General features: G+C 55.4%; 2 protein-coding genes across 6 annotated transcripts in view; one reads left to right on the top strand and one right to left on the bottom strand.

The window, feature by feature from the left end:
• HM13 (histocompatibility minor 13) overlaps positions 1 to 21,667 on the top strand; it is a 39,146-nt gene extending 17,479 nt beyond the window's left edge. Inside the window, exons 4-13 of one of the 3 annotated variants that reach the window (XR_006200501.1) lie at positions 1,834 to 1,922; positions 3,575 to 3,660; positions 3,739 to 3,864; positions 4,668 to 4,725; positions 7,883 to 7,966; positions 11,081 to 11,117; positions 14,009 to 14,111; positions 18,340 to 18,425; positions 20,147 to 20,349; positions 21,199 to 21,285. Coding sequence is in view for 2 of the 3 variants with exons in the window: in XM_042931334.1 (XP_042787268.1) it covers positions 1,834 to 1,922; positions 3,575 to 3,660; positions 3,739 to 3,864; positions 4,668 to 4,725; positions 7,883 to 7,966; positions 11,081 to 11,117; positions 14,009 to 14,111; positions 18,340 to 18,425; positions 20,147 to 20,293; positions 21,199 to 21,301 (919 nt within the window). In the remaining variant the exon portion in view is untranslated. Of the gene's footprint in view, positions 1 to 1,833; positions 1,923 to 3,574; positions 3,661 to 3,738; positions 3,865 to 4,667; positions 4,726 to 7,882; positions 7,967 to 11,080; positions 11,118 to 14,008; positions 14,112 to 18,339; positions 18,426 to 20,146; positions 20,350 to 21,198 lie in introns of all 3 variants that reach the window. The other 2 variants (XM_042931334.1, XM_042931333.1) reach the window with 2 other exon arrangements.
• LOC122215691 (translation initiation factor IF-2-like) lies at positions 14,663 to 25,030 on the bottom strand. Of its 3 annotated transcripts, none has more exons than XR_006200503.1 (4): positions 24,417 to 24,760; positions 17,136 to 17,616; positions 16,365 to 16,475; positions 14,663 to 15,680 (listed from the first exon to the last, which is right to left on the bottom strand). XR_006200503.1 is itself a non-coding variant. In XM_042931336.1 (4 exons), exons 1-4 carry the CDS (start codon positions 25,021 to 25,023, stop codon positions 15,598 to 15,600), a joined length of 858 nt encoding a protein of 285 aa, XP_042787270.1. In that variant the 5' UTR covers positions 25,024 to 25,030; the 3' UTR covers positions 14,663 to 15,597. The 3 variants fall into 3 exon arrangements, 2 of the variants coding, with proteins under 2 accessions (XP_042787270.1, XP_042787271.1); XM_042931336.1 differs by lacking the exon at positions 17,136 to 17,616 and adding an exon at positions 17,653 to 17,709 and having other exon boundaries at positions 24,417 to 25,030; XM_042931337.1 differs by lacking the exon at positions 17,136 to 17,616 and having other exon boundaries at positions 24,417 to 25,030.
• Between the last annotated feature and the right edge of the window lie 185 nt (positions 25,031 to 25,215).

The raw sequence follows: 25,215 nt of genomic DNA, 5'->3' as shown, positions 1-25,215 counted from the left end.
AGGTTCAGCCTCACCAGCCAGGTTGCTTGACTCCCGTGCCATGTCCTCCAGCAGCCCTTCTTTTCTAGGGATAACCAAGTCGTCAGTCTAGAGACTTCCTACTTTAAGTCGAAGCTGCAGTCGAGCTTACAGGGTGTCGAGCATTCATTTAATACCCTTAATAACTAAGAGAAAGATATTATCGTAGTGTTCCAAATGATCCAGATGAAGAGACCGTTGTACAGAACAGTTAAGTAGCTTTCCCAAGGTCACGCAATTGATCAGTGGCCGGGTCAGGATTTGAAGCCAGGAAGTCTGGTTCCCAGAGTCTGTGTTCTCAGCCACTGTACCCTGCTGGTTCCCAAGTTCAGCATCAAGCTCCTCAGGAAGAGACCGAGCTGCGGTGAAGGGCTTAGCTTCTCAGCCTTTTCTTGGCCTCTGCTTCAAGCTCTGGCCCAGCGTCTCCCAAAAATGATTCGGCAAACAGAGCTGAAAGTAGTTTCCAGCCTTACCTGTCCCAGCCTCTGCCCCCCACCTCTTCAGAGCCCTCCTGTGGAAGCCTGCTCCCGGTTCCATCCTTGTGCCCACTACACTTCCGTTCACAAAGCCTTCTCGTTCATGGCACAGCCCTGCAGACAGGCGTTGGCTGTGTGATGAGTGGGGAAACTGAGGCCCTAAAATAGTTCTTAACTCCACATCTTCTTTCTCTAACCTCCAGGGTCTTAGAAAGGGAGCTCTCTTTCCCTGCCTTTACTGCTGTGCCCTGGGTACCTCTTGGCCTGCCTCCATTTACCTACCAGTCGGGAGCACCATCCTGGATTTGCCCACCTCATCTGCCATTGTCAGTCTGATCCGGTGTTGCCAAATGCTTTTGAGCTCATGCTCCGGACAAGTGCCAACGCTGATGGACACTCACAGTTCTTACCTCCCTGCTGTGGGTCCAGAGCTGGACTAAAGCCTCTTCCCTGCCTTCTCTCTAGCTTTACAGCAACCCTTTCAGACACTGGTATTATTACCCTGACATACAGCTGAGGAGATGAGCCACTGAAGTGAGTCGCCCAAGGCCACACAGCCTGGTACATGACAGAATAGTCTTCCGGGCTGGGCTACCCCCAGGGCCAGGCTGGGCCAAGAGGTCCTTATCTGCTCATCTTTTTCTGAAGGTGATCCAGAAAAGAATTTCCGTTGCCTGCCTGGCCAAGGCATAGAGTACACTGGATAATCAGAGACAGTTTTTCCAGAGATGAAGCTAAGCCCATCCTGAGCAACAGAGGCCTCATGGAAGAAGTGAATGTGAGGTGCTTCCCCCCACCCCCCACCCCCCACCTTGGGGCTGTGATTCATCCAGCTAATTGAGTCCAGCTGAGTTTATAAAAATCCAGGCCTGACAAGTCATGGAGTCAGAGGTAGGCAGTAACCATCAGGTCATCTGACTTGATAGGTCTGGAAGGGAGTCCAAGAATAGGCATTCTTGACAAAGGACTCTCACAGAGACAGTAAGCGGACCAGGCTTTGGCCTCTCTTGCTGTCCTAAAAGTGCATTTTACATGGAAGTCTGCCCCTGCTTCGTGCCTCTTGGACGATAACCAAGAGGCAGTGTGGAAGCACTAGGAGTCCAGAGGCCTAGGTTCGCGGCTCAGCTCAGAGACCCTCAGCTGTTGACCCCGGGCGGTCACTAACTCTCTGAGGGTCTCTGTTTCCATCTGTAAAATAGGGACAATGACTCTTCCCCACCGGGGCAGCCGTGAGGGTGCCAGAGGGCAAGAGCTGTAAATGGGTGCCTCTGGGGTGGTGTTGGGGCTGTGACTGCCCGTGGGGGCCCAGTTTGCCAACCTGCTTTGTCTTTCCTTCCAGCCCCTTCATGAATAAGTTTTTTCCAGCCAACTTCCCGAATCGACAGTACCAGCTGCTCTTCACACAGGGCTCTGGGGAGAACAAGGAAGGTCAGTGCTGCCCGCTTTCCCTTGCCTTGGGGATCTCCCACCTCCGTTCCCCTTTGTCTCCAAATTCGGGGCTCTCCAACAGAGCGAGTGATGGAAAAGGTGGGCTCTCGAATTACACCGCCTGGGCTCCCGTCCCCACTCTGCTGCTACCTACGCATAGGACTCTGGGTGAACGCCTTTACCTCTCCGAGCCTTGGGTGTTTTGTTGGGTGTTTTTTTTTTTTTCATCTGTAAAATGAAAATGATTATCTAGTACCTCCCTCATAGGCATGTTGTTGGGACTGCGAGTACGTGATGAGGGGAGCACTCAGCACCCTGCCTGGCTCACAGGAGCACTCAGTCAAGCTGGCTGTCATGGCTCCTTGTGTCATACCTACCTTTAGTGTGATTACTCTCCCACCAAGACTTGGAAAAGGGGTTCTTTGGCTTGAAAAAAAATTGAGAACTATGAGGGGCGCCTGGGTGGCTCAGTCGGTTGAGCAACCGACTTCAGCTCAGGTCGTGATCTCACACTTCGTGAGTTCGAGCCCCGCCTCGGGCTCTGTGCTGACGGCTCAGAGCCTGGAGCCCGCTTGGGATTCTGCTGTCTCCCTCTCTCTCTGTCCCTCCCATGCTTATGCTCTGTCTCTTAATAATAAATAAACATTTTTTAAAGATTAAAAAAAAAATAAGGCTAAGCTTACACCACAGAGTCTTTGGGGTCCCAGGTTTCATGTCTTGTACTCTGCCACACTTGGGTGGCCCTTAGGCCCAGGATGAGGTACCGTCCCTCCACAGGGAGGGAGAGGCAGCTGTATCATGGGCCCGTTTTAGCTACAGGGCAAGCCAGAAGATGTGGCCGTGAGCTAACTGACCTCATGTCCAGTTAAAAATCGCCAGGGTGCTATTACCGCAGAGGAGAGAACAGAAATTGGGGCCAACCAGCAGTCCACTCCACTCCAGAATCTGAAAGAAATGGCTGCACTCCGTGATCGTGGGCAAGCCCCACCACCTCCCTGGGCTTCCTCACTAGGAAACTTGAAAGTGACAGAGATTGGCTGTAAAGGGACGTCTACCATAGGGCTCCCCACGGGAGCAGACTCAGGGACTCCCTCCTGCTTTCTCTCCAGGCCTCCCACTCTTACCTCCTCCTCCTTCCTCCTTTGCTGGTGAGGTAGGGCTGCCAGCAACCTTCTTGGTTTCCTTTGGTGGCAAAGTAGAGAGATTCCTGAATGAACTCGGACCTAGCTAAAGACCGGGGCTCAGTGGCAGCTAGTATTCATGGAGCACCCACTGTGTGCCAGGCACTGTGCTGAGTGCTTTCTAAGGACCATCTCACTTGGTCCCCATGGCGGCTCTATCGGGGAGGTGCTGCAACCCCCTTGTTACAGAGGAGGAAACTGAAGCTCAGAGAGGGAACTGCCTCCCCCAAGGTCACCCAGCTACAAATGCTGTGTCTGTGCTTCTGGCACCTCAGACCACCTCCCACTGACCCTGTGCCAGGCCTGAGTTCTCTCTGGGCCTCCAGTCCCTCCGCTAGGAAATCGGGGAGGGGGGGGGTGCTGGGGAGGCTCTGACGGTGCCCACAGCCATGCCCTCCTCCGTCCAGGGGCTGACAGGTGGGAGGGGCAGCCCCGCCCCGGGGAGTGGACTTACCCGGCCTCTCTGCCCAGAGATCATCAATTATGAGTTTGACGCCAAGGACCTGGTGTGCCTGGGCCTGAGCAGCATTGTGGGCGTCTGGTACCTGCTGAGGAAGGTAAGGAGCCAGGGCCCGGGGGAGGGGACGTAGGGGCAGAGGGGGCAGAGACCTGATCTCACTCCCCCCTTTCCCCAGCACTGGATTGCCAACAACCTCTTCGGCCTGGCCTTCTCCCTTAACGGGGTGGAGCTCCTACACCTGAACAATGTCAGCACCGGCTGCATCCTGCTGGGCGGACTCTTCATCTACGATGTCTTCTGGGTGAGTCGGGCAGGGACACAGAGGGCCCCCGCTGCCTCCTCCCTGTCTCTCTGGCCCCGGCGGCAGTCATCTGGTGGAAGGCAAGACCCCGGAGCGGGTCCTCTCTGGGTCCGCTTGCCCTCATCTGTGAAACGATGAGAGAACAGACACCCCCCTCGGCTACGAGCCCACGGTGTGCCCGGTGCCTTCCAGCCACTCTCGCCTCTTCCCGCTGGTGGCCCTGGCAGGGCACTTCCTTTCCCATGTCTTCCCAGCAAGCGAACTGAGACTCAGTTCAGGCAGGGGCGGTTAATGATGATGAATGGGCCCAGTGAGGGCACTGATCCAAGGACAGAGGCTGCTGTTGGCAGCACGCCCTGGCACACACCAGCCCTGGGCCGAGGGACCTGCCACACACACTCACGACAGGCATTGCCGAGGCATCAAGGTCAGCCTGACTTAGGCCCCCTTTCCCTGGCCTCATGCAGCCTCTCTCTACCTTAAGTGAGTGGTACTGAAGGACTTTATCTCTTGGGAGGGGCAGAGCCCTGGGCAAGCAGGAGGCCTGGCTGTGGCCATCAGAGGCCCTCTTCCAGCTCCTTCGAATCATCTGTTTGTTGCCCAGAACCAGGAGCCCCATGAGGTGTCCATGTGACCAGTATCGGTGGCCACCTAATCTCAGCTTCACATCTGCTCTGGAGCGCCTCCTCACTCCCTGCCCCTCCCTGCGGATCTCAGGCAGCATCGCATCCAGAACCCCTAGGACAGCCATTCTTTCCCACCTGGCCCTCACCTCCCTCCAGACTCCTGTCTTCTCCTCCTAGGTATTTGGCACCAACGTGATGGTGACAGTGGCCAAGTCCTTTGAGGCACCAATAAAACGTAAGTGACCACATCCTTGTGGGGATCCCCTCTGCTTCTGCCTCATGGCCCTTCCCCTCGTGGTCCTGTTTTGGTCAGTACCTCTCCTTTGGCTCTTCCCCACGCACCTCCTCCTCCTCCAGGCTTCCCTGTGTCTCAGGCTGGTTTCTTTCCCCTCTTAGACTCATCTGGCTGTGTTCGTGCGCAGCCACCCTCTGCCCAGGTCCTGGCGTCCGGCCGCTCGGGCCCAGTGGAGTGTGACACGGGATGAGCTGGAGGGGAGCCAGCATAGAGGGGGCATCTGACAGAGCCTGTGGTGGGGCGTGCGAGGACTCTCCAGGAAAGGAGATTCCACGCTGAGACCTGAAGCCTCACTGGATGCCTGGCTATGGGCACCATCTGTCCCAGACCTCTCCCACTGCTCAGGTTTTGTTCTTTGGTGTAGCTACCCATTGTATAAATATGAGAAAGTCTAGCTGTAGGCACCTAGGCGTCAGTGAGCAGTGCGGAAATTTTTTTTTAATTTTTTTTTTAATATTTATTTATTTTTGAGACAGAGAGAGACAGAGCATGTGCAGGGGAGGGGCAGAGAGAGAGGGAGACACAGAATCCGAAGCAGGCTCCAGGCTCTGAGCTGTCAGCACAGAGCCTGACACGGGGCCCGAACTCGTCAACCGTGAGATCATGACCTGAGCCAAAGTCAGACGCTCGACCGACTGAGCCACCCAGGCGCCCCAAGCAGTGCGGAAATTTTATCTCACGCTATAGCAGGCCCATAGCAGAGCGTCTCAGGAGTGAGTTAATGACCCTCACAGGGTGGAGGCCCCAAGAGCTGGCTTGCTCCAGTGTCCACACCACCGTCTTCAACACGTTCCCCTGTCCCTTCAGCTCATCACTCCATGGTCCCAAGCTGGCTGCCGCAGTTCCTAGCACTAACTGCCCATGTCCAGGGGCAGAGAGGGAACTCTGTGTCTCTCTCATCAGAGAGAGATTTTTCCCCCACAGGCCCAGATCCAAACTGGTCATCAGCAAGGAGGTGGGAAAAGTATGATTAGCTTTACGTTTAAGGCTCAAACCACTCAGTCACCTCCTGGGATCACGAGACCCAAAGAAGAAGATGGGATGAGTCAGGCCGATCGCAAGGAAGAGGGTAGCGTCCTGTTGGGAAGGCATCGTCAATGAGAAGTGAGCGCCACGAGCACTTGGCAGCCAGGGTGAAGCCAGCCTCGGAGAAGCAAGAAATAACTGTCCTTCTCACAGTCATACCCACCACTGCTGCAGACTGGCCTCCATGAGCTAGACAGGCTCCTGGCCAATGCTGCTCCCAGATGCTATGGTCCCGGCTCAGAGACCCCGAGGAAAGGAGTTTCTGCCAGCTTGGGCTTGAATAAACTGACGGGGCCCAACCCAGCCCATGAGCCAGGCCCTCCCACTGGGAAGATGGGGTATCACAATGGACAGGCCTGGGTCACTGCCCTCCTCAGTGTCTGGGAGCAGAGTATTTGAATTGGCCGTCCCCCAGAACCAAGGATGTGAAGCAAGGCAGTTCTCCAGCAGGAGAACAGATGCTGGGCCAGCCGGAACAGCAGCTATTCCCCACGTGCTGTGATAGATGAAGCCAGCCAGGGTGCCAGGAAAGCTTTCGTGAAGGATGAACACATGTTTGCCGAGCAGGCGGGGGCAGTATGCAAAGGGCAGAGGCACAGAAATGCGTGGAGGGCCCCGGGAGCAGAGAATCGGGGAGGGATTCTCATGGCTGAGTTTAGGGGAACAGCAGAAAAGAGGCCGGGTTTGGGAAGTCAAGAGTATCGTGCCAAGAAGCCTGGGCTGCCCAGTGGGCGGTGAGTGAATTACTGGAAGACTCTGAAGGGGGAAGTGACACTATCATACTTGGGTTCCAGCGTGGGGAGAAGCCCCATTGCCCTCCACTGCTAGGCGTAGAGCTCAGGAAGGATAGCACAGTGGTTAAGTCAGGCTGCCTGGTCTAGAATCCCAGATCTGACACTTGCTGGCTGTGTGGCCTTAGGCAAGAGACTTCACCTCTCTGGGGCCTGGTTTCCACATCCACCACTTCGAAGTGGATGGTAGCAGGATTGGGAAGATTGAATGAGGAGATCTGTAAATCACTGTGACTGTGCATTCAATGTGGAAAGAAGTGGGAGGGGAAGGGCATCTGGGTGTTCGCTAGGGAGGCACAAGCCTCCCCCAGTTTACCTCTGCTTACATATCATTGGCCAGAGCTAGGCCCCACAGCAGGGTCTGTGCTAACAGCTCAGAGCCCGGGGCCTGCTCCAGATTCTGTGACTCCCTCTCTCTGCCCCTCCCCTGCTCGCTCGCTCTCTCTCAAAAATAAATAAACACATACCAAAATTAAATTAAAAAAAAGAAGGCATGGGGTGACGGTTAACAATGTGTGCAAATCATCTGATCCTCACACAGCCCTATGGGGTCAGTTCTGTTATACCTGTTTCACAGATGAGAAAGTTAAGGCACAGAGCAGTCAAGTGACCTGTGCAAAGTCACGAGCAGAGCCAGGATTCAGACCCACTCAGTCTGACCCTGAAGCCCACACCTAATTGCTCTCCTGCATAGCTTGCAAGATGCTGTGGGTGAAGTCCGGTGACAGCCACCTCTTGCCATAACTGGACACAGAAGGAGGCATTTATCTCAGTGTGTGTTTATATAAATAAGCAAGTGGGTCAGCGTGGTTTTCAAGTGGGGGGCTTTAAGTACAGAGAGTGTAGGAATGTGGCCTTTTCCATTTAGCATATCCAGAAGGAGCCTATAGCCAGGGCGCTCCCTGCTGCGGACCAGGCCCCACCACCTGTCTCTACCTCTGCTGTAGTGAGACGGAAAGCCTTTGAGATGTCAGCACCACATGGGCTCTTTGGTCTCTTTTGTACATGTGGCTTTAGGGTCAATCCCACTTAACCAAAGGGTTCCATAACTATCAGAGGTCACCGAAAGGGTATGGTGTGTCTTAGCTTAGATTCTTCCTCTTCTAACCAGCCGTGATTCCAGGTGGAGGCTTTGCCGTTCAACCTGTCAGCATCCTCTTACTTCCCCTGCCCCCTTGACCACAGGTGTGCAAGTTTTGTGTCACAGAGGTGGGGAGGCTGGGAGGTGGTCTGAGCTGGGCTTTCGCCAATTCCTTACATCCCCGCCTCCCCCCCCACAGTGGTGTTTCCCCAGGACCTGCTGGAGAAGGGCCTCGAGGCAGACAACTTTGCCATGCTGGGACTTGGAGATATCGTCATTCCAGGTGACGGGGATGGGATGGGGGCCGCAGTGCGAGTGGTGGAGGGACTGAAAGGTGGGGCAGGAGCACTGTGACACAGTCTCGCCCGCCGGGAACCTGGAAGGGTGAGGCCGGGCGATTCCAGACACCCACCCCGTGGCTCAGCCCAAGGTCTCAGCACACATTGTAGAGCGCCAGTCACATGCCTGGCCCTGGGCTGGGTACTGGAGGGACGGCAGTGAGTGAGACTGTCCCCACAGAGCTTCTGATCTGATGGAACACACCTTACTCAAGAGCTGCAAAAGTGTCTGTGGCCGACCGAACCATGTTCTGTGAAAAACACAGTTCATGACCCTTCTCACACCTACACACGTACGCTTCCCTTGCCAGTGTTTATAGGTATTACCAATATGCTAGAACTGCCAAGGCCCCTGTGGTCCTCCTCCCCCAGCTCCCAGGAGAATGTGCCCGGGTGTGTGGACACAGGCGCCATGAGCGTGGGCTCCTGTACTCTGGGCAGAGGGACGTGTGGCACACGCCTGCTCATCCACATGAGCTGACCTTTGGACCGTCTACATGTGGGCGCCAGTGCACCTGTGGCTGTGGGCATGCATCTCTGGGGGCCCACGGCCTTGCCTTGGGGTGCCGGCAGCCCGAACCACCAGTCAGAAGACTCAGAGCTGCTGCTCTGCGCGTAGCTGCAGCGACTGTGCCCGGGATACGCACATCCTGGTGACAGGTGTCCAAAGGGGACACTTGTTCCTGTAGTCCAGAGGCTCAGACTCAAAGGATCAGAAGCACCCCTGGTGCTTGCTTGAAAGAAAGAACAAATGAAAAGCCAACCTGTTCTTCACTCGAAGAAGTAACAGCAGTTCTAATAACGGGAGGTGGCACAGGCACTTCCGTCGTGACACTTGGATTTTGTGTGTGGTAAGGCAGCGGTTTTCTCTTTTACCAGTAAGGGAACTGAGGCTCAGAAGTAAATGGACTTAACACACCTTCACACGCTGGCCCCGGGCCAGGGCCAGGACTCAGGTCAAGTTGTCTGTCTGCAGAGAAGGGCTTCACTGTCAGAACTGCCCTCTACCAGCAGTTACAGTGAGAAGAGGATGATGAGCACAGCTACCATTCGCCAGGCACCTGTTTCGTGCCCACCACCGTGCCAGATGCTTTTCATACAGTGTCTTTGCTGCTCCTAGCAGCCCAGGGAGCTAGAGGGTATTTCCATTTTACAGATGAGTTAACTGAGATTCAGAGACTTGCTCACGTTCCTGGGCACGTGGGGGTATGGTCTTGAACTCAGGAGTTTCCATGATTTGCAGTGCTGGGAGGCAGGGAGACGCAGTTCCGTCAGACAGAAGAAACTGAATCCTGGAAAGCAGTCAACCCACCGTGCAGGACACCGGCTGCCCCAGGCACCCACACAGACTTCCCCGGTATCCTTGTTGGCTATAGTTCTGGACTTGAGGCGTGCACGGGGCGTCACTGCACGTCCCTGTGTATCTAAGTCTTTGAGCAATTTCTGTAGGTGGAGGTTGATGACACCCTCACAGCGCCCCGGTGATGCTCTTCAGAGGATAACGGGTTGCTGCAGACCGTTGTTTTGAGGACCAGATGCATTACTAGGAGTGAAAGCTCTTAGCAGAACTCTGGCCCCTGGATTGGTAGGAGAGCAGATGTAGAATTCGGCCGTGGGGGGCGGGGGGGAGGGCACTGGGTTCCCAGCTTTGTTTCCAGAAAGGCAGCATGTATCTTCTCGTTGCACCCGCCCACTCCTTCTCACACACAGCCTCATGGTCTTCAGGGAGGAGTAATTGATTTCCCGATTTAAAATAAGTCCTGTGTCAGGGCGCCTGGCTGGCTCAGTCAGCAGAGCACGTGACTCTTGATCTCGGGGTTGTAGGTTCGAGCCCCACATTGGGTGTAGAGATTGCTTAAGGATAGAATCTTTTAAAAATATAAGTAAGAAATAAGATGATAAAATAAAAAAGAGTCGTATGTTGCCATTCGGTGCTTCTGACCAGTACAGAATGTTTTGTTTCTTGAGAGCCTACTCTCAACTAAACGAGATTCAGCCCTTGCCCTGTCTGAGCCCAAAGACCAGTAAGGGGGACAGACATTGGTATGTGAACAGCATACAGAGTCTGGGCTAGCCTGCTGTGTCTCGGGGACTCTGGCTTTTGGGGGTGTCTGGGCTGGGTTTTGAAGTGCGAATAGGAGTGCAGCGGGTAGACAGAGTTAATCCTCTCCTGCGCTCCCCCAGGGCCTCCGGGTGGTCTTCTTGCTCCTACTCCCTCCAAGCAAGCAATTGCCACATGATTTGTTTTCAGAATCTGTTTAGGTTTTTCCCCTGCTTGTAATTTAATTCTTCCACGTGTTCCCTTAGTCAGGATGGAGACCCAGTTCCTCCTTGTGCCCCATGGCCCTCCCTGCATGGCTGGTCCAGGCCCTGCATCTCCTGCTCTGGGCTGCGTGCAGTCTCAGCTGGCGCCTTGACGCCTGCCACAACTCCAGCCCCTCTTTCCTCGGGACCTTTGCACGTGCCGTTCCCTCTCCCTGGCAAGTGTCGCTTCCTCAAAGAAGCCTGCCTTCCTCTTTCCCTCCACTCCCCCCTAGCCTGGCATATCTCCTGATAGACCTTCCCATGACACAGAAAGCACCCTTTCACGGTATGAACTTACATTGCATTTTGTTACTGTTTGATCAGCTTGTCTACCTCCTGCCACCTCAGCTGAGCTCTGTGTGTGCAGTGGTCTTGCTTACTGTTGCCTACAGTGCCTGGTACTTATTAGGAGGCCTTAAGACACATACGGGTGGATGGACCCAGTGTGACACAGTGTGGTGCTCTGAGGTGCCGCGTCAGTGTGGTCCCAGACCAAAGCAAACCCCTGGGACCTTCTCATTGTTCTAGGTGGCCTGATGGCAGAGAAGCGGGATTTCTGCTGGCAGTTGGCAGTGTTGGCCACACCCTTGTTCCCCAGTGATTGCTGCATGACTGGGAACACGAGGCTGGGGACCCGGTTGCGTGTTAGTTTACTACCCCCCGCTCCTCCCCATCCCAGGCAGGGGACTCCATCCCCGAGCCTTCCTGAGTGCCAGTTTCCCTGCCACCGTCTAACCCTGGCTCTCTGCCCACAGGGATCTTCATTGCCTTGCTGCTGCGTTTTGACATCAGGTAAGCTACCTGGAAGTTCTAGCCCTCAAGCTCCATGAGTGGGGGGCCTTCTCTGGGCAAGGTACTCCAGGGGCTTCCCAGAGGCTTTTAGACGCCCAGAAGAGTAACTTGGAGATCAGACCCTCCACCTCCACGGCAGCCAGTGCAATTCTGATTTTGTCTGCACTTGACGTCTGAGTGTTCAGAGAGCCTATGGCCAGAAAGAAAAAAGGATCACGGTCCGAGAGATTTAAACGCGAAAGGTCCTAGTGGTACTCACGGTGCTTTCACTGTGTGTCCTTGCCAAGTGAGCTGACCTTTCTGTGCTAAGGTTTCGCATTCTGAATGTAGTGTATTACCAAGAAAATCTGGAGGGAGTAAGCACAGGGCCTCAGGGCAACCCAGCTGCAGCCCAGTCAGCCGTCACCATGTATTATCAACCGAGGGTCGGGTCACTGCATCCCAGCTGCTCTAGCTGCTCCCGCCCTCTCTTTACTCAGATTTTTTCAGTCCATTGTAGGAAGTGAGCACAGGGAGAGGGAAGGGGGCCAACTTGAGTCCCCACTTCGAACAGAAGAGGTTGCACTGTTAACTGAGCACTTGGGCCCCTGGGCCTCCCACCAGCAGGTGGCGCCCGGTCTTCCCTGTGTAAGGCTGGCAGCATGTATGCTGAATTTCGAGGTGGTTCATGAACTTTTCTTAATCTCCTCGTGCCCAGTAGTTGCAAAAGGAGTAATGGTGTTGACAGTGATAGCAAGAAACTCTGTACCAGTGTCACTGAAATCGAATTGGCCTATGAAACTTGACCCTGCCGACGTACATCTGGGTTATTTGTGTAGTACCACTCGGAGCTCACAAACATGGGCTTACAGGCAGCCTTTGGAAGGGACCTGGCCAGTTTGTAAGTAGAGGCACATCTGTGCCAACTGGCTGTAGCCCTGGCTGTTCAGAGGCAATGCAGAGAGAACCCCAGGAGAGTCCCTGGGCCACTGGCTAGGGACACAGATTCACATTCGGCTGCCAGCACCCTCAGAGGCGGGATCTCCTTCCTAGCCTGGATTTGCAGGATCAGCTAGCCCTTCAGAGCTGGTTCCAGAATCCGGGCGGCATGCCCGAAGTGGTCAGCTTCACCCCAGGGTCCACGGCAGCATAGCTTCGAGAGCACTTGCAGCTCTGGGCTCAGCAGCAGCCAGGACAAGGAGAAAAAGGACTGGAAGGACTCATTCACTCCACAGATGGTGCTGGGAACATGCGGAGGTCATAGAGCTGATGTGAAAGGGAAGTCCCGTCATGGCAATGTATCCAGCCCTTCTGAGGCTGATCTTGGATGAATTGCCTCCAGGAAGCTACTGGCACTTTATCCAAGGTAGTCAGGGTCTATTTAGCGTACGGAACAGGTTGCTGAACTGTTACATCCACTGTACTGAAAAGTAATAACTCAGCTTTGCAGCTTCTGCATCGGTGTTTCTCAAAGCATGACTCCCCCATGTGAGATTCTCCTGGGTGGTTTTTCAAAGTGCACATTCCTGGGCACCTGGGTGGCTCAGCCAGTTAAGCATCTGACTCTTGATTTCAGCTCAGGTCATGATCTCGTGGTTCATGAGTTCAAGCCCTGCATCCGGGCTATGTGCTGACAGCACAGTACCTGCTTGGAATTCTCTCTCTCCTCTCTCTGCCCCTCCCCGACTCGTCTGCATGTGCTTTCTCGTTCTCAAAATAAATCTATATTTTTTAATGTAGGGGCGCCTGGGTGGTTCAGTTGGTTGAGTGCCTGACTTCAGCTCAGGTCACGATCTCATGGTTCATGGGCTTAAGCCCTACATGGGGCTCTCTGCTGTCAGTGTGGAGCCCACTTCGGATCAGACGTCTCCCTCTCTCTCTGCCCCTCCTCCCCCCACTCGCATTCCTTCCCTCTGTCTCTCAAAAATAAACTTTAAAAAATATATGAGGGGCACCTGGTTGGCTCGGTTGGTTGAGCGTCCGACTTCGGCTCAGGTCATGATCTCGCAGTCTGTGAGTTCGAGCCCCGTGTCGGGCTCTGAGCTGACAGCTCAGAGCCTGGAGCCTGTTTCAGATTCTGTGTCTTCCTCTCTCTCTGCCCCTCCCCCACTCATGCCCTGTTTCTCTCTCTCTCTGTCAAAAATAAACATTAAAAAAAAAAAATTTTTTTTTAAATGGTCAACTGCTAAAAAAATATATATATGTATATATATGTATATGTATATATATATATATATATATATATATATATATGAAAAATTTTTAAAAATGCAGATTTCTGGGGGTGCCTGGGTGGCTCAGTTGGTTAAGTGTCCAACTTCGACTCAGGTCATGATCTCATAGTTAGTGGATTTGAGCCCCGCATCGGGCTCTGTGCTGACAGCTCAGAGCCTGGAGGCTGCTTTGGATTCTGTTTCCTCTTTCTCTCTCTGCCACTCATGGTCTGTCTCTGTCTCAAAAATAAATAAAACATTAAAAAAAATTTTTTTTAATAAATAAAAATGCAGATTCCTGGTCCTTGCCCTAGACCTATTTAATCAGATTCCCTGGGATTTGGACCTGAAAGTCTGTTGTTTTTTTGGTTTTGAGGGATTTTTTACAAGCTTTCTAGGGAACTTGTATGTTGGCTGAAGTCTTAAAGCCACTGTTACAGGTCATGGCGCTTGATATTCGCAACCACTGAGCAGATGGGTCGTGGTTTTCCCGTTTTGCAGATGAGTAAACTGAGGCCTAAAGAAGGAAAGTGACTTGTCCAAAGACATACGGCTGGGGCAGCACCTGAATACACAGCCAGTGCCAAACTCTCAGCCGTCCCAGCCGGCCTCCATGGAGGCTCTCCCCGCGGAAGAGGTGGCGCTGCTCCCATGCCTGTAACTAACCCTCCTCCTCTTTCTCCCCACACCTTCCTGAAGCTTAAAGAAGAACACCCACACGTACTTCTACACCAGCTTCGCGGCTTACATCTTCGGCCTGGGCCTTACCATCTTCATCATGCACATCTTCAAGCACGCTCAGGTGAGTAGGACTGTGCTCGGTGCCTCGGGAATGTTCTCACTGCAGGTAGTAGGGACTTACATACCTGGGGCTTGTCTGTCACATACACAAGCAACCCAGAGGTAGGTGCTCCCCAACGATGTCAGAGTGCGCACGTCTGTGACCCTTGGCCTTTCCCCCATGGAAGGATGCTGCTGCTTCTCCAGGGAGCACAGGCACATGAGTGGCAAGGGAGAGGAGCACGGATACCAGCCACGCCTGTGGCCTTCATCAGGAAGGCAGAACCTCTCCCGGAACACTTGTCAGATTTTTGCTCGAATCTCATGGGCCAGATCAGGGTCACATGGCCCCTACTGCAGGGAGCCTGGGAAAGAGAGGCTGCAGCTTCTGAGCCTCCGGAGTGGGGCCAGTGGAACAGTGTCGGGTGGGTGTTGAGTGTTTCAGCCCGGTGCCCACCCTACCGGGTGAGGGAGAAGCTGTTCGGGGCCCTCCCTGACTCCCAAGCATCTAGCCTCTGCTTCCTCCTCCCACCAAGATGGGTACTGAGCCGCCGCAGAGTGAAGCAGGGTGGATGAGGGCTGAGAGCTTTTATTGAGACCTGAGGAGGGGGCAACAAGGAGGAGACCGCCAGCAGATGGGCTTGCTGAGTACTGGAAAGCAGGGCCCTTCCCGTACACCAGTCTCCATTCACTTCTTCCCGAGGGTCCTCACGAGCAGGTAAGGGAATTGGAAGTCAGGTGCCACATGGCAAGCATGTGCTAGAGCAAGGATCCCAGATTGTGACATGTGGAAACCAAGCCCTGGCTCTGAACCCCTGGCAGTGGGAGAGGCTGGGTGAAATGAAGGCCAAGGGGACTCGGGGGAGGAAGTCCAGACTCCCCCATCTGTTCAAAGCAGGACTGTGGGCAGGTTGCAGAAGTCCTGCTTGATTTCCCGTGGTAGTTAATTAAGAAAAAAAAAGATTAGTTAATCGTAGCTAGCTTGGAGTTTTTTGAGGACGAAATGAGTTAGCGTAAGGAAAGTGCTCACAGTTGTGCCTGGCCCAGGTAGTAGTAGCTGTCATTGTTGTCACTGTCCCCTCCATCCTCCACTCCCTCTGCTCCCCTGCTTTCTCCCCTCCCCAGGGCACCAGCCACAGAGAAGCCCCCTTTGAATTAATCACAAGAGCTGTTGGTTGAGCAGTTACTCTGTGCCAGGCGCTGTGCTAAACCCTTTTGCTCATTAACTCATTTAGTTCCTACAGTACCTATGATGTTTATGAACCAAATAGTAGTCTCTTTCTACAGAATGTCCAAGGGCCAGAGTCCCCTAGCCTATAGGTAGAGAAACCAAGAACCAGTGAGGAGTCATGTCTTATTCACTTCTAGCCCAAATGGCCTGCAAGCCGAGAGTGACACACACCTGACAAGAAGGTCTCCGAGAACGACTGGGCCTGGCTTGGGGGACGGACTCAAGAGTCCAGATTCCAAGCCCGGAGCCATTCCCCCAGAGGCCACCAGGTGGCAGCCTAGCCCGCTGCCTGGGCTAGACTGGAGGATCTGGTTGGGAGCTCCCATACTGGCTGGAGAGGTGGTCCTCTGTGCAGGGACACTGTAGGCCAGAGAGAAAAGGAGACTTCCTGGGTCACACAGCAAGTTAAGCTGGGCCCTGGCTGGAGCCCCGGACTCCTGACCCCTGGCCCCAGGCCTGTGCTGGCCCCTAAGCAGCAGCCCAGCCATTGCCCTGTCATCCACGTGGGCCTCCCCCTAGAAATCTTGGGAAGGGGATCCAGGACACAAGGGCAGCCTGTTTCTTCAAGACCCTCTTCCTCTCCATGACACAGGCAATCCCAGTGCCAGTAATTCCCTAGGTGGAAGTCCCAGTGGTGCTGCTTAAGTGGTTTTCAACCCATGTAGCCTCTACCAAAAACCCACTCCAAGCCTGGGGTCTGGCAGCCTCCTAGAAAAGCCCCCTCCAAGATGATCAAGTGTCCTCATTGTACAGAGAGAGGGAAGCGGTTTAGCTGTGGTCACACAGTAGAGCAGAGGCCAGATGGAAAGCCAGGAGCCTGACACCCAGTTCACCATCCCAAGCTATACATCCTAGCCTCTCCTCAGCGCCAATTTTGGAGAGGTTCCTCGGTGCCTTGAGAGGAAAGAAAATAGTAGGCGTGTATTCCTGTGATGATAGCAAAGTCGCCACCTCTCAGAGGAGCCTCAGTGGCCCCCGGCCCTCAAGTGAGGCAGGCCTGGAGGGAGCCAAACTTCTTCCACCCTCCCCCGGGAAGCCCTGTACCTTGCCCAGCCTGGTGCTGGTGACTTAGAGACAGAGGCACCTGGAGCCACATCCTGGCCAGCTGTGTGATTAGGGCAGTCCTTTCCCTCCTCTGATCCTCAGTCTCTTCATCTGTAAAGTATAAGGAGATCTTTTCAGGAATTAAATTCTATTAAGTTTGTATTTATTTCATTTTCTGTTTCACAAATTTCTGCTTTTTGCCTTCATTATTTGCTTTCTACTTTTTGGTGTTTTATTCTTTTTCTGGTTTCTTGACTTGAAAGTTAAAATTATTTCAAGTCTTTGGTGTTTTCTAATAAATGCACCTAGAGTTATAGATTTTCCTCTGAGTACTGCTGTGGCTGCCTTTCACAGGTTTTGGTGTGGACTTTAGTCATTGTCATTTCTATCGCTCTCCAAAAGGCCTAAAGCCTAACTCGCCCAAGTCCTGACTCAGCAAACACCTAATATAGTGAGAAAAGCTCAGCCATTTACACACCTCGTGTGGCCTTGGGTGAGTCATTTCTCCTTATCTAAACCTCAGTAGCATCGTCTGTAGAACTCAGATTGTGTTACTAGCTCCAAGAGTAATACATAGGAAGCGGTGTGGTACATGACCCATGCGTGGCAGGTGCCAAGAAATGGTCTGAAGGTCAGGCTTGGGGGGCTCTGGAGTCCTGTCCTCTGAGCAGGGGCTGGCTTCCCCTTCGGAGTGAGGTCTCACCTTACATCTACAAGACACCCTCTTAACTTTGCAAGCACCCATGAAGAAGCCACTTGCTTAGGATTTACCAGGCCTCCTCCTGAAATGCCAGGAATAGAGCAGTGACGAAGACGGCCGTGGACCCAGCCCTCATGAAGTTCACAGCCTAGCAGCAGAGAGGCTGAAGTCTGCAATGATACAGCAGTGTTCCACTCCACATTGCCAGAGAATGCTGCAGGGCATGGCAGGGGGCCTTGAGAGTGGATAACAAGGGGGCCTGGCTCCGTGCCAGGGAAGGCTTCCCCGGAGAAATAAAACTGAGCAGAGGTCCAAGGAGGAGGAGTCTAGGCAAAGGTGGGAAGAGCATCGCAGGCAGCAGAAACTGCCGTTGCAGAGGTCCTGTGGCTGGAGGTGACAAGGAGGACCAAAATCAGGTCCTCCTTCCTATCAGAGTAGGGCAGGTCAGGTGACACTGGAGAAGGAAGCGGGGTCACGTCTCACGGGGTCTTCAGGCCCTTGGGAGCATTGGTGGTCATGGAGGGCTGGGCAGTAATGTCCAACTTTCGGATGCTGTGGGGAAAAGAATAGGTTCAGTCCCCAATTTACCGTTTAATAGCTGAGGCCTGTGCTGTCCCCTGTCCTCCCGAAGCCTCAGCCTTCCTCCTGTGAACAAGAGGATGGTCATAGGGAATTGGAGATGGGCTGAAGTGTTCCTTGGGAGGCTGAGCTCAGCATAGTGTGTGCAGCACATGCTCCATCCTGCCCTCCAAACCCAGCTTCAGCAGGAGTCTCCGCACACAGGATCTGGAGCCAGACTGCCTGGGTCATGTTATTGTAACAACACCTCCTGAAGTGTTTGTTAAGGACGCAGACTTCCACCCTCAGACTCGGGAAGCAGGGGTGAGATCCGAAGCCTGAGCTCGGCACCTGCCCTCACCCTCTGGCTCATCTGTTCTCAGCCACCCCGCTAGTTTCTGGGACTAGGACCCACCCAGGAGGTTGTTTGTTTGAACCTGATGTCCCAGGTGATTAGGATACTGCCAGCCAGACTCCTGGGGACCCTTAAAGCCCTGCATGCTTGAGTTTCTTTGGGTTCCTTGCATTCCCTCCCAGGGAGGAGCAGCCTGGTCAGAGAGCCAGGAGCCCCAGATAAGGGCCCAGCCACTGACTTGCTCTGGGAACCTGGGCAGTCATTGTCCCTCAGTTGCGCCCAGAAGAGGGTTGGAGTGATGGACGTGGCCCTGAGCAGGTACCCTATACAGCATTTTATCACCAGCCTCTGTTCTCTCATAGCCTGCCCTTCTATACCTGGTCCCCGCCTGCATCGGCTTTCCCGTCCTGGTGGCACTGGCCAAGGGAGAAGTGACAGAGATGTTCAGGTAAGGCAGGGCAGGGGCGGACGTCCGCATGGCCCAGGTGCACCTGCAGGCAGCTAGTGGGGCCTGCCGGGGCTGCTTGTACACGTCTCCAGGGGAACATTGTTCCTGCCACCAGCCCACCTCTTGTCCTTTCTGCCAGCATGTGGGTGCCTGGCCTGTGGCGCCAGCGGGCACCTTTCCTCGGGCCGAGAGCCAGGGGAAGGCAGCCCCCACATCCAGATGCCTGCTGGGTCTTGAGAAGGGACTGGCTGAGAGAGTTTCCCCCCAGGCTGCCCCACTGTCAGGAGCCCTGGGTTCCCAGCCTGACTCTGCCACATGACTTCAGCCTTCCTTTCCCCGACCTCAGCTTTCCCATGTGAGTAATAGGGAGGATCCTAGTGTGGTGGGAGGTGCCCCAGGTTGGAAATCAAATGTCAGTCCCTGTTGAGCTGCCTCAATGGCTCTGACCCACAGCTCTGTCTCAGCAAATGTCTCACTCACACACATACCCCTTCCCCGTGGCCATACGCACACCTGCCACGCCCTGTGCACAGCCCCACCCATACCCCAAGGCCTGCGTGACTCTGACAGGTGTCTGTTCCCCAGCACCACTGACCCCGCCTGCCGGGGACCCAGAAATAGCTGCCAGCTGCGACTGAAGCTGCCCACTCGGGGGCCTTCCACCCAGCTCCACCTGCCTGGCCTCCAAGTTGTCCCTCGAGTGCCTGCCAGGGCCATCTGTGCACCTGGCTGCCTGCAGGGGAACCCGTGACTCACCCCCTCCCCCGTACCTGCCTCTGCCCTCCCTGTCTTGCCTAGAAGCCCCAGGCTCCCAACCTGCCTGCCCGAATCTCCTGGCCGGGCAAAGCCCTGTGGACTCACGCGAGGCTGGGGGATGAACTTGGAGGCAGATCTGGGGGCAGGGGTGGGATCTGATGTCTGAGCTTAGCACCTGCCCTCACCCTCTGGCTCATCCATTCTCAGCCACCCCCCTGCCTTGGGGTAACCCCCTCCCGCCAGTCCCAGTCCTGTTGTGTCCACACTGGGCCAAGCTCTGAATATCCACAGCCAGGTCACCTGTTCGGTGCTGGGCTCCCCTGAATATTCTACCACTTAGGCACTCTACACCCCTTCTGCCCCCACCCCCAGGATATCCTCTGGTTAAGGTGAAAAAGCAGGTGGTCTCTCTCTTTCTCCATCTCTCCCTAATTCTCCACCTTACCTTTCATTTTACTTTTCCCTTACGAGGCTCTCTCTTTTTTTATTCACTTGTTTATTTTCAAATAGGTAACACAGTCACATGGCTCCAAATTTCATAGCCATGGAAAGGAAAACCCCCTGACACCCCAGCCATCTCAGAGCTCTGTCGCATAGACGTTCAGAGAACACTTTGCTCCTAACAGCACGTGTGCGCGTGCACGCTCCTGCACAGCCGGTGGCCCTCTCCGAGCATTCTGCATCTGGGTTTTTCACACCACGGTAGATCTCAGAGATGTTTCTGCAGCAGCACGTGCACATCTAGAGCATCCTTGTTCTTTTGCACAGCTGCATAGTGTCCCCTTGTACGGGTGCATCATTTTATTCTCCTAGTAATTCCGGCTTCTTTCCGCGGAGTCCAAAAGTGCAGAGGAAGACAAAATTAAGACACGGCTCTGCTCCCTGCTCATTGCAAGAGAAGTCTCTGTCCTCCCCCGTCTTTTCCTCTCCATCTCTTTTTTCTGTCTTCTCTGTCTCTCACACAGCTACGAGTCCTCGGCGGAAATCCTGCCTCACACCCCGAGACTCACCCACTTCCCCACAGTCTCGGGCTCCCCAGCCAGCCTGGCCGACTCCATGCAGCAGAAGCTAGCTGGCCCTCGCCGCCGGCGCCCGCAGAATCCCAGCGCCATGTAATGCCCGGCGGGTGTCCACCTGCCCGCTTCCCCCCACTGCCCCGGGGCCCAAGGTAGGGCAGACATCCCAGCTCCAGTGTACGGGGCAGGGAGCATTGCCAGGGGCAGGCAGCAAGTGGCACCTCCACAGCCATGAGGCAGTCACTACACCCAGCCTCAGGGCCGGGAGCAGGGCTCTAGAACCTCACTGTCCTCACCGGTAGCGTGGGGCTCATGCGAGAGAGAGCGGACAGTACAGCCCTTGTCGTCCAGGAGTAGATATTCTTACATGTAACCCTGGGCAGATCACTTTCCTCTCCCGGAGCCTCACTCTGTTCATCTGTAAGTGGGCACATTCCTGCCTCATGGGGTTCACCTGGGGAAGAGATACAGGTACTACCCTTGGTGTGAACTCAGTTGTTCAATAAATGGGGCCCATAGCAAGAGCCAAGCCAGGGTGGCGGCCTTCGAGAGTGGCACCTTGCCACTTGCCAGTAGAGCAATCCCCTACCTGCCTGCACCCCTGGGGCTGAGTTGTTTGACCCTTGCCATGTGCTCTGGGAAGCAGCCCATCTCCATAGCCTTGTCCTGGTTGCCCCATTTTTTCCCCACTCTCTCCAGTGGAAAGTTCAAGAAGCTTAAAGTTAGTCCACCCAAGGCCAACCAGCCCTTCTTCCATCTGCCACTGCCCTTGCCACCTCGTGGCACCACCAGGCACAGAGAAAGGAGAGAGCAGCCTGTCTGAGGAGGGCATACAGTGGGGCCAGGGCCAAGTACTGGAAGATGCTGGGCCATGGATGCCAGGCTGGTGTTCCTCGTGTGCCCAGGGATTTTCCTGGGATGGTGGGGAGGCGGGGCCCAGAGATTCTGCCCTCCGCCTCCTCTAAAGGTGTTGTTTTTTATTGTTTTGTTTTTTTGGTCAGTTATGAAGAGTCAAATCCTAAGGATCCAGCAGCAGTGACAGAGGGATCCAAAGAGGGAACAGAGGCCTCGGCATCGAAGGGGCTGGAGAAGAAGGAGAAATGATGCGGCTGGTGCCTGACCCTCTGAGGGCCAGACCAGGCAGGCGGGGACGGACCAGCATAGGCCTGCACGGGCAGAGGGCGCAGGAGGCCTGGCAGCTCCGGGAGAGGGGCGGGGGCAGCAGGATCCCTCCAGCAGGGCCTCCCGTGGCCTGATTCCCTCTTCCCCCTTCTCTGGCCTTCTTCTGCCCCTTCACATCCCCTGCAGGCAAAGGAAGCCCCCAAACTCCCCCACCCTCCCAGAGGCCAGGTGGGAAAAGTGGGTCTGATTTTTAGACTTTTGTATTGTGGACTGACTTTGCCTTACATTAAAAATTCATCCCATTGCCCGGGCAGGCCACTGTGCCCCTGGAGGGGTTCTCTGCACCCAGCATCTTGCATTGACTTTACTAGCTCTCACCCTCTCACCCAGAAACTTCCCTGCAAGCCCCTTCCTGGGGACTGTGAACTCTCACAACCTGGGGGAGAGGCCCCGACCTCCAGGTCCTTCCATACTCCTGGATGCCCACCCAGTGCCTGGCTAGCTCAGCCTCCCATGGATACCCTCTAGCCAGCAGAGGGGGCCCACGAGCCTGCCTTCATTCCCCCCCACCCCCACCCTTTCAGTTCTCCTTGCCACTTCCTCCAACATTTGGGGGCTATGAGGCTGTGGGACAGGTGCTCTATGTGTCACCCACCCACCCCAGCAAGTCCACAAGGAAAGTACCAAAAAGCCGACCTGACTCTGCAAGGGGACCAGTATCTGCAAAGCTAGTGAAATGTGCAGGGCCTCATGGATCCCAGGGATGAGTTTAAATTTTATTCCCAGGCTGGCAGGAGCCTGCTTCTCTGGGCCTGATGTCCATATGGCTTCAGCTGGAGAGCACTTGGACTCTAGGTCACCCTGGAGATCAAGCCCCCATCATTCCTATTCTGCTCATTCCCAGGGTTGTTCCCAGGAAGATGCTGTTGCTAGAAGCCACCCACCCCACCCCACCCCCACATTGACGCCACTCACAGCACAGGGGCCAGGGCCCCTGAGAGGCTGGAGTGGGAGGACAGGAGGCCCAGTGCTTCTGGGAGGTGATCCAGGCCCGAGAGCTGGAGATCTCAGAGCCAGCGTTTCTCCAAAGTTTGCTGAAGACAGCAAGCAGCCCAGACCTGTAGGAGAATCTCCAGTGGACCAGGCGAGGCATGGGCACCGCCCTTCTCCACCTGCCTGGTGCGGGGTCACTGGGTGGAGAAACAAGTGGGAGGGGGTGACCACCAGTCTGAGACTCAGGCCTCCAACTCCCATTCCAGAGCTCTCCTGCCCAAGCTTCGGGTTCAAAGGCTGGAAATAACAGTGGCTTCCAGACAGTTTGGAGGTGGCCAGAAGACAAGTATGAGCAGAGAATAGGAAGTATCTCTATAATAATCACACCTCCATACGGGATTTCACTTCATTTCCGTCTTAGGCTCCAGGTGCTAGTATTAGTCCCCTTGTGCAAATGAGACAATTGAGGTGGGTTGCCCACGGGGGTGGATATGACCTCAAGCAATCCACGCTGAATTCCAAAGTTCCTAAGGACTGTGCAGCTCCCCTCTAGACCCTGGGCCTGCGTCACTGACTGCTGTTCTGGGCACCTTTGAGACAACCGCCCAATTTCTCTGGGCCTACAGAGAAGGAAAGAAAGGGTAGGAAATCTCAAAGGTTTCTCCCAGCCATGGGGTCCCTTTCAGGGGCTTCTCGGATCTCTGCCGGCTCCTGCCGCCTCCAGAGTGGGGAGGCCGTGTGGTCCTGGAACAAGGCCCCTCTGAGGGCAGCAGATGGGGCAGGCAGCCCAGGCACACAGCATGGTTGGCTCTGCGGCCCAGGGCCCACAAAGGCTTCATTGAGTCACCGCCGGCCCCCGGCGGAGGCTGAGGTGGCAGTGGCGCCGGGCGCCTGCCACCTAATGACCGTCCTGGCCCGGCCAGATGTTCCACAGACCTCGGCAGCGGCCATCCAGGGCCCGCCCGGCCAGCCGGCACCGCAGAGGCCACTCTAATTCCAATTAACCAGCTTCAGCTGAGCAAACAGCGGGCAGCGGTGGCCCAGCCCGGGCGGTAGGCCCGGCCCGCAGAGCCTCCGAGTCTAGACTCCAGATGTGAACCGCCACCGCCAGAGTCCCATGGAAAAATGGCACCAGGCCGGGCACGGATTGGGCCTGCACGCGGGAGAGGTGGGGGTGGGCGGGTGGCTGGGCAGGGCTCTGGGTGGGCCTGGTGCCAGCCTCACCCTGGGGTAGGGGTGGACTCTTGGGAAACAAACTGCTCCAAAACCCCCAAGTTCTGTCCCTGATAGAGGAAGTGTTCCTCTCTGGCCTCCCATTTCCCCTGACTACAGTAGGCAGCAGGGGACTCCAATGGGGAGGACCAGCCCTGCTGAGAGCCCTGATACGATTTCCTTTGTATTTAACATGTTTCTAGCAAGATGTTAATGTATTTTTAAAACATGTATGTGATCGTTATAACAACCCTGTAAGGTAGTACCATCATTTTTACAGATAAAGGGAACTGAAGCAAAGAGACATTAAGTGCTCAGGGGGGGATCTGAACCCAGGATGTCTGGCTTCCAAGACCACGATGTTCACCACAGGTGCTGTTTGACATAAATCAGGATACTGGATTCCGGGTTCCCTTCCTTGGGAGCAGCGCTGGAGAAGAGGGTCAGCATCTGGCAGAGCAGGGCTGGCTGCCACCGTGTGCCTGGAGGGGCCTGCCCGCTCTGTCCTGTTTCCTCAGCTGTGAAATGGGTAAGACCCTCCCAGGGCCGCTCCAACTTCTGGGGTTAAAGCCTTGAGATAACCCTGTCAGAGCTCAGCACCAGGAATGAGCTGGGCACCGGTCAAGTCAGTGGGCACAGCAGGGAACACAGGTCAGCCCCCCCCCCCCCACTCCCGATCTGAAACTGTGATGGGGAAATAGACTTGAAACGGCTGAAAAAGTGAATAATGTCAACACTTGGGGCAGGAGTGGTGCCTCCGGTTTCCACAATCTTGTCCGGGGTCCCTGAGAGGCAAGGCGAGAGCTTTCGAGATCCAAGAGGTCAGAGTTCATCTGTCCTTGCACACGTGGGAAGACTGGGCCCCACCCCGCCAAGGAAGGGCAAGCCTTACCCGGGGTCTCACAAGGAGTGGATACTGGGGAGGGGTGCTCCGACCCCCGCCGGCTTTCCCACCGCTGGGATTCCCTCCGCGACTCCAGGCCGGGTCTTGGGAGGCGGACGCATCCTGCCCGCGGGTGCGTCAGGAAGGGCCGAGCGGGAAGGAAGGCACCACCCCCACCCCCGCCGCGGCCACACCTGGGCTCTCCCGGCGGGCGGGGGGCGCGGGCCGGCGCCTGGCTCCAGCGAGTCTGGGCCGCCTCCCCGCGCCGCCTCTTGGGGGCCGCCAGATGGGCCGGCCGCCCGCCCAGCGACGCAGGCAGGAAACGGCCGCCGGGGCTGCCAGGGACGCGGCCGCGAGCGCCGGGGGCGGGGCCCGATCTGGGGCCGCCCCCTGTGGGGAGGGGCCAAGCGGCCAAGCGTGGTGTCGGGTCAGCGGGTGTGGTCCCTGAACTCCCTTGGGCAAACCTCTCCCTTTCTCTGGCCCTCAGTTTCCCCACCAGTGGAACGGGTCTGCTTTTCCTAGCTCTTTTCTCAGCACCACGTGACACGGGGCAGTTTCTTGCCCTTCTGTTCCTTTGTTCCCTTACCCGGGAAATGGGGTGACGGTGATGGGCCATCTCCACTAGAATACCAACTCTGAAAGGGCTGAGCCGCCCTCGCCACCATTTGAACCTGGCCCAGTGACCGAAAGATGAGGACACTCAGTACCCTAGGGGCCTGACACATAGTAGGCACTTCATAAACGAGCACACGTTACCTTGAGTCCACCGCTTACCAGAGGTACAGCTTCAAGCAAGTGGCTTCTTGTC

This window comes from Panthera leo, chromosome A3, assembly GCF_018350215.1.
Source record: "Panthera leo isolate Ple1 chromosome A3, P.leo_Ple1_pat1.1, whole genome shotgun sequence".
NCBI classification, from domain to species: Eukaryota; Metazoa; Chordata; class Mammalia; order Carnivora; family Felidae; genus Panthera; species Panthera leo.
Note: the sequence above shows the minus strand (reverse complement) of the source record. Positions and strands in the feature narration are given on the sequence as shown.